The sequence below is a fragment of the Helianthus annuus genome, chromosome 13, assembly GCF_002127325.2.
Source record: "Helianthus annuus cultivar XRQ/B chromosome 13, HanXRQr2.0-SUNRISE, whole genome shotgun sequence".
Lineage (NCBI taxonomy): Eukaryota > Viridiplantae > Streptophyta > Magnoliopsida > Asterales > Asteraceae > Helianthus > Helianthus annuus.
In genome coordinates this window covers 14,292,896-14,304,205 of record NC_035445.2, presented here as the reverse complement: position 1 = coordinate 14,304,205, position 11,310 = coordinate 14,292,896, and the positions used below count along the sequence as shown (strand labels likewise).

Genomic DNA, 11,310 nt, shown 5'->3' with positions numbered 1-11,310 from the left:
GTGCTCATTCTTCAAACCAGAGTCGAAACTTAAACTCCAAAAAAACCAGATTTGAATTACGAATTTGGTTTTCAAAATTTTGAACTGGAATAGTATCTAAAACAAATCGAATTTGTGATTTGAAACTGACTCGACTCGATTATTCAAAATTCGAATTATATAGCTTTTATATTTTAAAAAACGACCGTATGTGTATATATGTATGTATAAATTATTTACTTCATTTATATTTTTTTCTCATAACTTGAGATATTTGAACAAACTCAAATTCGAATATTTTAATTTGAACAACTTTTTCGCATTATAATCTCAATTTATTTTGAACCGAAATCAGTTTTAAAAACTACTCGAAATAAATCCGTCAACATCACAACCCCATGTGGTTATGAGAAAAACCTAGACATTCTTCACATTATCGTGACCGTGATCGTATGCTAGCCAACAATTACACGTTAGTACGTCACAATTCAAATCCTACATCACCATATGATAACTAAATTCCAAAATATATACTTTTGTTTAAAAAATCATTGAAATTTGCAATTTTTGTTTGAAAAATCATGAAAATTGCAATAAGTTGTTTATAAACTGTATAACCTTGTAAATCCATTAAAACAAAGTAGTTAAATTGTCAAACAGTTAAAACAACAGGTTCAATGACATGTCGTTTTCTAAAAAGCAACAATTAACGATTTAACCCATAATTATGTATGTAGGGTAAGATTATTGTATAAATGACCTTAACATATTAAACGTAAGAAGTGAAGAAAAATTATTATAAGGTCTAAAATTTGTTATGTTCATTTCTCATGTTTAATAAATACACTAATGTTAAATTGTATTAAAAGAAAGACATCGTAATCTTAATTTTAATTTACACCGAGATAATTGGTAAACGAGCAATAAGAACCGGTTCGATAAATTAAAATTGTTCATTTCTCATGTTTAATAAATTAAAATTTGATCCTCCCTACAAAAACCGGTTCGATACATAATAAATATATACCGGTTTGATACATATATATTTAATGCGGAAGGTTCATTTGAAAAAAAAAATTTAATTGAGAAGAAAAAGAATAAAGGGTAATTTTGTAAAACATTAAATAATTTTTCACTTTATCTCCTTTATTATCATTTTGAGCAATTAATTAGTCATAAAGACTATTATCCTTCACACTAACTTTTTTTGCCTACACACATCAAAAGTTATCCTACATATTTCGAAATTCATCCTACACGTTGAAATTTATCCTACACAACTCTTAATTTATCTTACACTTAAAATTATTTTATTTTTTTTTGAAAAAAATATATATTTTGAAGATAAGTTACAAATTATTTAATATAGTTAGCTATTAAAGCGGAAGACTAAAAATTAATGACCTATGTGGATTTACCAATATAGTTTTATAGTAACATTAACATTAAATACTTATATTAAATGAAGTAAAATAAAACATTTGGTTAAATTTTTTTTTGTTACAAAAAAATTTGTTTACATGAAAAGAGGCAAAGATATAAGATAAGTCTCAGTCATCGTGTAGGATTCGTATTTCGTCACGCATAGTAAACCCTAACCCTCATCCTCACACAATCTCCTCTCTCTCTGATCGAAAGCTTTTCACAGTTTGATCATCACAACGAACGCATCAAACACATGGATTGATGGATCCCCCTCGCAAAACCTACCCGATGGACGAATCAAATGTTGTTCGATACCCTATGAATCATCTAGATCATTATGAGTCTAATTTTCCTACTCAAAAGGTTATCTAAAGCCTAATTATCTCGAATTGTATAATTCTCTTCAAGGATGATCGTTCTATGTATAGTGATTTATATGTATTCGTTGAATCGTTGATGTTCCTCTTGTTATACTTGTAAAGTTCTAGGGTAGAATACTTGTTCGATTAGCTTTCATGTTTACTTCCTTATGTGATATACCTGTATGTTGTTAGATGAACAAAATTGAAGTTTTCTAACTTTAATACTTCATCCATGGTGTGATTATAAGAAAATTTTGATGAATAGTGATAATTGAGACTTGAAATAGTGTGATTATATGCAAATTTTGTTCAATAGTGATAACTGAGACTTGAAATGGTGTGATTATAGGTAAATTTTAGGCAAACGTTGATCAATAGCGATTATTGAGACTTGAAATTGTATGATTATAGGTAAATTCTTGGCAAACGTTGATTAATAGCGATAACTGAGACTTGACAGGGTGTATTTATATGCAAATTTTGATCAATAGTTATAAATGAGCTTGAAAGGGTGTATTTATATGCAAATTTTGATCAATAGTTATAAATAAGACCAGAAAGGGTGTATTTATATGCAAATTTTAAGCAATTTTTGATCTATGGTGATAACTGAGACTTGAAATGGTGTGAATGTAGGCAGAATTTTCTGTTTATTGCTAAGTTTTTATATCTAAAGAGATTTTTTTTTTTGTATTTGGTTGTTACTTGTTAGCTTGTATAGTTGTATGTATTAGTTGCTAATATTCAAATCAACAGGATGTAAATAATCAGGCTTCTGAAGATGTTGATGAAAGTAGCAACATCAGTGATGTAAGGGAAATTCAGGATCTTAACAAAAAGATGTCGGTACTTGATGTTGAGAAAACAGATGCATTGGTTGCTAGTACGGTTGAAAGTGATGATACTTGTAAAGATTTGGATTATAACCATGATAAAGAAAGTCAATTTTTTTATTATGACCCACCCCTTAGCGAAGATACTGGTGTTTGGATTCCTGTTTCGGTCCCACCAATGTCAGAAAGTCAACGTGAAGAATGGAACAGAGGTCTCCGTATGAACTCAAATTACTTATGTAATAATGATATGGAATGGGATCAGTTTGCGGGAGAAGAGAAAGAGTTTACGATGTGGGATGTTGTTCTTGATATGTTGCTTGCAGCTCAAGGCAAGATGAGATCCATAACTTCTGGTGATTCTTACGCGTATCAAATTTCATGGTTATCTGACCAGCTTCTTGAGCACACATGGAAAGAGGTGACTCATACTCTTACGGAAGCTAATGCCGACAGTATAAAGGAACTTCTAGAAGCCGAACCACCAAAGTGGTTGGCTGATAGTGTTGCATCTTATTGTATGCTCTGTAACGTGCGGTTTCATCCTATAATGTGTTCCAGACATCACTGTCGGTTTTGTGGTGGAATCTTTTGCAATGAGTGTTCTAAAGGAAGAAGTTTACTACCTGCAAAGTTCCTTAAAGGAAACCCACAACGGGTCTGTGATGTGTGCTGTGTTCGGCTCGAGTTGGTTCAACCGTACTTAATGGACCGTATTAGCCGTGCAGCACAACTACCAACACAGGACCTGACTGACCTTAGTACATTGAGATCATGGCTTAACTTCCCTTGGGGACAAACCATGGAATATGAGATCTATAAGGCTACAAATACCATTCGGGGTTACTTTAAGGTTGGTTCTTTGACACCTGAAAAGTCAATACCAGATTCTATATTGAAACAAGCAAAAGGGCTTGCGATTCTCACTGTTGCAAGAGTTGGCGTGATGGTGACCTACAGTGTCGGTACAGGGTTGGTTGTTGCTCGTAGAGATGATGGATCTTGGTCCCCGCCATCTGCCATTTCAACATTTGGTATGGGTTGGGGAGCCCAGGTGAGTTGGCTTTTTTTCTTTTTACCAATGTTTTCATGATCGGACCGGACGTCGAACCGGTCTTCTTACCGATTCACTGGTCGGGCCGGTTGTACCGGGTGATACCGTAAATATTATAAAAATAAATAGGGACTCAAAAACGGTTTTATAGGGTGAACCGGACTGGCTCGTCTGGTTTTCAAAACATTGTTTTTTACCCAAGGCCGTGCCTTTTCGCCTAATAATGTTGATATATTATTTTGTGGTGTATAAACAGGTTGGAGGGGAGGTTACTGATTACATAATCGTGCTCAGAAACAGTGATGCAGTGAGAACATTTGGTGGAAATGCACATTTATCGGTGGGAGCGGGAGCGAGTGCGGCTGCTGGTGTTGTTGGTAGGGCTGCTGGAGCGGATTTCCGGGCCGGTGATGGTGGATATGCTGCCTGTTATACATACAGTTGTAGTAAAGGTAACTTAATGACATGTACAGTGTATATTTTGAAGATTAAATGAATATTTACTTGATGTTTTGGTCGTTTTGCAGGTGCTTTTGTCGGTTGCTCACTTGAAGGAAGCATGGTGACAACACGCGTGCAAGAAAATTGCAGGTTTTATGGTAACCCGTCGATTAAAACATTTGATATTCTTCTTGGTTCATTGCCTCGACCTCCTGCTGCTGCGATTCTTTATGATGCACTCTCAGAACTGTACATGAAAGTTGAGAGGTATTGATTGTTTCACATATATATATATATATAAGCGTTGTATATATTCTTTGCACATATGATGAATTTGTTCATATGAATTATGATGATTGTTGATTAATGATGATGATTATGGTATGTGTTTCTCATTATACCTCAACAATATTCAATAGGGGTGTTGTTATTATATGTACACCCTCAAAAAAGGGGCGATCCTATCTATATGGTCGTTTAACTTTTGGTGATTTTTTGTATACGAACGTATATCAAATCAAGAGGGGATGATTCATAGCGTCGGGTCCCTTTAGCCCCAATCAATAATTGATCCTAATAAATAAATGCAAACATCACTTCTGGCAAGCTTTTAATGAAGAAACCAAACATAATAGCAGAAGTCTATTCACTATCAACGTCTCTTCAGATTCCAAATTTGATCAAGAAACCAAAAACCTTGATCCGTAGGTTAATAAATGACCAACTAAAGTGGAAGCATCACTTTCTGTTGAATTCTTGTAGGGTTTCTTTTGTTTTGTTTTTATCCTTAATATGGAGTGTGATTGTAACAGCATCAAAGCCCAAAATACTACAAATGTGACAACCTTTTAGAAGGGTGTGCATAAACTGTTTAATTGTAGCAAATAGATCAGTTTTGCCGGTTATACCGTTCGATTACCAGGTTACTGTTGGAAATATCGGGTTTAATGGTTCCATTCATAGTTTGCAACTTGGATCTAACCGTGTAAACTAAACCTCTTGTTTATGTTCACAATTTTTGTTTAATTTTGGTGTCCAATATTGATCACTCATTCTTTACCACTGTTAAAAGTTTACAACAAATCAAACAGCCTTAACAGCCAAATCAAACCTGTCGATTCGATCAACCTGCCTTTTTCTGGTTTTTTGCTTTTTTGAAACAATTACTAGTGGTTTGCAACATGATCTCTTTTTGCAAGTCTTTTCTCCTAAAGCCAGCATTGGATCCTCACCACCAAACGATCAAAATCTTTTCCCGTATTGATAATTTAATTTAAATGCATTAATTCCCAAACAAGACTAGCAATAAAATCTAATGTACAACTTCCATTCATACAACCAGGGCAAATCAAGCTTTTTTTTTTTTTTTTTTTTTTTTTTTTAATAAGAACATTCCAATTTATAGATTTTCATTAAAACAAAGATGATTACAGACTAATGACAGGTAGACGGGCAACAAGCTGCACCGCATCCCCCCGTTTGAATAGCAAACGCTACCCTGCTAAACACAAAATTCTGCCTCTTAACATGTGCGGTGTAATCAAGCTTAATTATGGACAAACCGAATACACTGAAAAATGAACCAATGAAAACCCCCTACAACGAGGGTGGAGACTGTTTATCCGGCGCAATGCTAGTGCTAGACGAACATCTCTTCTTGGAGTCATTTCAAGCCACACATTTGGGTTTTTGAATTCCCAAGAGTAAGCTCAAGATCATCTGACACAGACTCCTCATGAATAATCTCTCCTTTCCATGGTTTCACCCTTCCAACCGCGTTGCTTCCGAATGCAAATTCATCTTGAACAACTTCACCCATTGGAATGTCTGAATTGCTATCAAACCTTGGAGGATTTGCAGGAGAACAACTTCCGCTTTGACCAGGGGTCCACATTCGTGAGCCACTACGAAGCGAACCAGCTTCGTTGAACCCAAATGGGTTCGCTGCAACAAGACTGAATGTAGGGGAGGTGGGTCCACTCTGTGGGATCCACATCCCAGAGTACCATTCGTGATTAGGAAGTGTTTCGTGAGCAGGGCTTGGTGGAGTCGACAACGGGAGATAGGAGAAGTGGGGTGTACCCCAAACAGAATCGGTTTTGACTCGAGGTGGAGATTGAGCAGTTGGAGAGGTCACTGGTGCACTCATGGAGCCATTATGCATGTGTAAATGGGGAGATTTGGAAGCAGTGGTTGAGGATGAGAGATTCTTCAGCCATGGGATGAGAGAATCAGGATGTGAGTTGACTCTAAACGGCGATGAGGTCGGGCTCGCCATTGAAGAGGAGAGCGGGCTGTGGTTACATGAACCATAGGGGCTTGGTTGGTAAGACGAGCCTGGGCTCGCTGACACCGAACCACCAGTGTTTGTCTTCTCAGGCGGTTTGCAGCCCTGATGATCAGATCCACATTTAGTTCAAACACTAAAATTCAGTCGCATATTTCATATACCATAAGCATCAATTGAGTTCAGTACCTTACGATAGGTAGTGCCATCGGACTCCACGGTCCAGCCAGCCTCATCCGCGAGCGCTTTGAGGACCTCGTTGCAATCACAATGCTTAGGAAGGTTGTAATTCCCATACATTCTCAGGCCAGCGAATATCTTGCCCGAAATAGCTCTTCTCCTTCGTTCTCGCCTCTTGTTGTTCTCCCTCTCCTTCCATGTCGGCATCCTCGCCCCTGACGACATCTCCAAACAGCCACCACAAGTCACGTTTCTGATCCTAAGTTCCTAACAAGCAACTAGCAACATTTGGTCACAAGATTATAATTGCTTACCATATATTCAATCCAAATTCAGGAAGACAACAATTCATTGAATTGGACACAGGGAACTGTATTTATGAACAATTTCACTGGACAACGATTGGTGAATTAAGGGGGGAATGAGCAAATAAGTTTATATTAAAAGAGACATGTGGATGTCTAAAGTTGCTGCTCATTTACATATTTGCCACTGACTTTGTTGAAGAATATGAGTGCAATGACAACATTACCCCCATGGTGACAAAACCTGTAATTATCATCTACAGGGGATAATAAATAAAACTCCCTTACTCAAAGCTTGTTTAAGAAACAATGAAATGGTTATTTATTTTTTACTCTTCATAATAACTAATTTATTCTTGTGATTGATGATTAGAGCCTCTAAACTAATGACACTTTGGGACAAACAATATCTTCATAGGGTTTGCCAGGTGCGTTGTATTATATAATGGTTTAAACTGGAGATGGGTATAAATACGCGTATCCTCTACTATATCAAGTTACGTTATGAAAAGCAAATCTAGCTAATAGAATTATAATCCAAGTCATTTACAATGAGAGAAAATAAACTAAGTACAAGTGATTTGTTAGGGTGTATTTGTGTGGTTAAAAACATAGGTATCAATCTCTCTAAATAGACATTGAAAATGCATAAGTTACAATAAGTGAACTACAACATGTACATCTAACATACCATAACATGGAAAACTAAAAATAACTACATGAACATTGAAATGTAACTACACTGGTATTAACAATGCTCTCGTTGTCGATTAGGACTTTTGCATCAACAATTATATACCGTATCAAATATGAAATAACAAGTTAAACAATTGACATAACTTATTACATCAATAAAATTATTACGTACACTATGAAAACAGTGGTGTATATATTGTGTTATCTTCTCCAAAGGGTATTTTAGGAAGAGGAAGTTAGGTAATAGGGAGGCGCGTGAGATTTGTGACATGATTCACACAAGACATGCGAACACATATGGATGTTCGCACGAGTCAAAAGTTCGGTGCACGTGTAAAAACCCTTCACGTGAGCGGCGATTTAACATCAAAAAATAAATAAATAAAAAAGTGAAGCGAAAATTTTGGGTACAATGTGGTCCCTGCACTTGATTACGTGGACGACATAATTTTTCTACTTTCACGTGACCCAACCATGGTCTAATCACACAGAATCCCCCAGCTGGCGACTTATCATTAGTTAATAATATAAGAAACAAAAATAAAAAACAAGTAACAAATCCGACCTTAGTTCAGTTGGTAGAGCGGAGGACTGTAGTGTTGTTGCATGGTAATTCTTAGGTCGCTGGTTCGAATCCGACAGGTCGGAAGCTATTTTTTTATACGTTTGGTAAATGATTAAGAAGAGAAATCTATAGATTTTAATAATTTCAATATTCATTCAACTATATAAAAAATAACCTGATCTGTTAAAAAACAGAAACATTTATTGTCGTTAAGTTTTAAGAGTTACAGGTTTAATCGTATAAGAATAAAACCCACAAACTAAAACCCGAAATTTTGGTTTTGTGATTTTGAAAAGTAATCGGTTTGGTTAATTTGGTTTCGATTAACCAGTTGTTGGTATTGATCCGGGTAACCACATAATAATTCTAGACTTAAAATTTCGGGTCTAGGAAAAAGATTGAGAGTTGAAGAATGAAGTGGAGCTTTAAATTTTGCTTATGCACTTAATATCAGACATTAAGCCATGCATTAGGTCCAATCTCTTTTGAGTTTATCAGGATTAAAACAAGTTTACTAGTATATTAGTTGTTGGACTAAAACAAGACAAACACAAATTATTTGATGATTGTGTGGAAAGAAGGTTATTCTCTTTTTAATAATTTCAATAGATTTTAATAATTTCAATATTCATTCAACTATATAAAAAATAACCTGATCTGTTAAAAAACAGAAACATTTATTGTCGTTAAGTTTTAAGAGTTACAGGTTTAATCGTATAAGAATAAAACCCACAAACTAAAACCCGAAATTTTGGTTTTGTGATTTTGAAAAGTAATCGGTTTGGTTAATTTGGTTTCGATTAACCAGTTGTTGGTATTGATCCGGGTAACCACATAATAATTCTAGACTTAAAATTTCGGGTCTAGGAAAAAGATTGAGAGTTGAAGAATGAAGTGGAGCTTTAAATTTTGCTTATGCACTTAATATCAGACATTAAGCCATGCATTAGGTCCAATCTCTTTTGAGTTTATCAGGATTAAAACAAGTTTACTAGTATATTAGTTGTTGGACTAAAACAAGACAAACACAAATTATTTGATGATTGTGTGGAAAGAAGGTTATTCTCTTTTTATAAAAACCACATTGTAGATAAAGGATTCTTAGACCACTCGGTGTGGAGCTCGTCCCGGGTCGTCGTGGGGCGGCGACCAGCCTCAACACAATTTCCACCTAGCCGGCGTGGTCGAATTCGTCCAAGGGAAGACGTTGGGGACGCGCACATAAAGACAAAAAATGTTAACATTGGATGCTGGATGCTAGCCGTTATAAAAAAAAAACATTTTCCTTTTTAAATATAATCTAACGGCTAGAATTTAAAAAAAAAAAAAATTATTAAGTTTACCTATAAATACAAGCAAAACAACCCATATTTTACCCACTTTAACCGAATCTCTCTCTCAACTTTTCTTCAACTTTTTATAAAACTCCTCTACTTTTTATAAACATTCTTCTACTTTTGCCATGGATCCATACAACCCGAACAACCCCATCCCGAACCCAAACCCAAACCCAAACCCGAACCAAAACTTTTTTATGGTGCCCGGCTACTATCCTTCAATGGAACCGAGTTTGTCATCCTCGCAATTTACTCTCAACGCTTTCGCGGGTTTTCAACAATCACCCAACGCTTTCTCGCAAATGCAACAAATGCAATTGTTGCAACAAATGATGATGCGAAACCCGTTCAACGCGCAACTTCAATCTCAACAACCACAACCCGTTGAAGACGACATTGAAATTGTTCCAGAGATGCAACCGCAATCATCGAAACGTAAAAAAGGAAAGCAAGTGGCGATTGACAAAGAACAACCTTCGAAAGCCAAGGCAAAACCGTGGACAAGGATCGAGGAGGAGGCCTTAGCGAAGGCGTGGATTAGCACATCCAAAAACCCCATTATCGGTATGTAAAATTATAAATATTTTACATTAAAAATATATAAATTTTAAATCTTTTTAATATATACTTTTGTTACATTCTAAAAATATAGGTACCAACCAAACAAACGATGGGTTTTGGAAAGCGGCTTGCGATCATGGAACAAGACCATTATCGCGATGTCGACTCGATCTCTTCAAAGTGGCGAAAGATGCAACCGGTCGTGAACCGGTTTGCGTCGATATATAATAATTTATATACAAGTAATCGTCGTAGTGGGATGGGTGACGAAGATGTTTTCAAAGCGGCGATGGATAAATACGAAACTACGCATGGGTCCATTTTCCCACACATACGGGCTTGGGATGTTTTACGAACCAATAGCAAGTGGGCGCCGATTTCAAATGAGGTTGCAATTGCTAAACGACAAAAAACCTGGGAGACCGGTAGTTTTAGTGCGGGGGCTCGGACGCATGATGTCAAATTAATATAAACGACGAGCCCAAATTTGACGAAGAAGAGTACGCGGTTCGAGCGGAGGAACGTCCCTGGGCAGGGACAAATTAAAAAAGGAAGCGGCTGCAAAAAAAAAAAAAAAGCCGCAAAGGGGGGTGGTTCCAAAATGGACGAGTTTATGGCCCAGTTCAAAGTGTACACCGAGGTCACAACCCAAAAGACAAAAGCGAAGGAACGTGAGGTGGAAGAACGAGTTCGGTTGAAGCAAGAAAAGAACGAACTTAAAGAATGGGAGATGATGACAACCAATATAGACAATTATCCCGAAGAAAAGCGAGCGGTTTAAAAAAAAATGCAAGAAAAGATCATGAAAAAGTGGGGTAATTCTTAGGATTTTAATTTTTTTAGGTTATGTTTTTTTTTTTTAACTTATGTAATGTTTGGCTTTTAATATTATGTAATGTTTGGTTTCTAATATTAATGATTTTCATGGTTGCAAAAGTCGCTAGGCGCTCCCTAGTCGGATTCGGGAGTACTCGGGAAGTACTCGGGACGGGGGTACTCGGGGAGTAATTGGCCTGGGAGAAGAGTACTCGTGCCTCGGCAACCTACCTTGTAGCGAGTACTAGGGGAGTACTCAGAGCCTAGGCGGGACTTTTACAACCATAATGATTTTATTTTTATATCTATTTAATAAATGTTAAAAAGTAGATGAATTTAAAAAAAATAAATAAATAAATTTGGTGGGATAGACTCATCCTTAATTTCCTTGGTTTCATCCTTGGAGGAGCATCCTCCAAGGACTATAACGTGACGCTGAGGTGGAGGGTCATCTTCCAAGGATGAGCCT

At 36.3% G+C, this 11,310-nt stretch overlaps 2 protein-coding genes and 1 non-coding gene across 4 annotated transcripts; 2 read left to right on the top strand and 1 right to left on the bottom strand.

Moving 5' to 3' along the window:
- Positions 1-1,496: 1,496 nt before the first annotated feature.
- Positions 1,497-4,492, top strand: LOC110897511. The gene is made up of 4 exons (XM_022144257.2): positions 1,497-1,767; positions 2,523-3,653; positions 3,910-4,105; positions 4,181-4,492. Exons 1-4 carry the CDS (start codon positions 1,666-1,668, stop codon positions 4,366-4,368), a joined length of 1,617 nt encoding a protein of 538 aa, XP_021999949.1. The 5' UTR covers positions 1,497-1,665; the 3' UTR covers positions 4,369-4,492.
- A 994-nt stretch (positions 4,493-5,486) lies between these two features.
- LOC110897510 (BES1/BZR1 homolog protein 3) lies at positions 5,487-6,986 on the bottom strand. Of its 2 annotated transcripts, XM_022144255.2 has the most exons (3): positions 6,876-6,986; positions 6,571-6,786; positions 5,487-6,486 (listed from the first exon to the last, which is right to left on the bottom strand). In XM_022144255.2, exons 1-3 carry the CDS (start codon positions 6,876-6,878, stop codon positions 5,758-5,760), a joined length of 948 nt encoding a protein of 315 aa, XP_021999947.1. In that variant the 5' UTR covers positions 6,879-6,986; the 3' UTR covers positions 5,487-5,757. The 2 variants fall into 2 exon arrangements, with proteins under 2 accessions (XP_021999947.1, XP_021999948.1); XM_022144256.2 differs by having other exon boundaries at positions 6,571-6,978.
- A 1,136-nt stretch (positions 6,987-8,122) lies between these two features.
- TRNAY-GUA lies at positions 8,123-8,210 on the top strand. The gene is given in 2 exon segments: positions 8,123-8,159; positions 8,175-8,210. It is a non-coding gene; the product is annotated as a tRNA-Tyr (tRNA).
- The last annotated feature ends 3,100 nt before the right edge of the window (positions 8,211-11,310 follow it).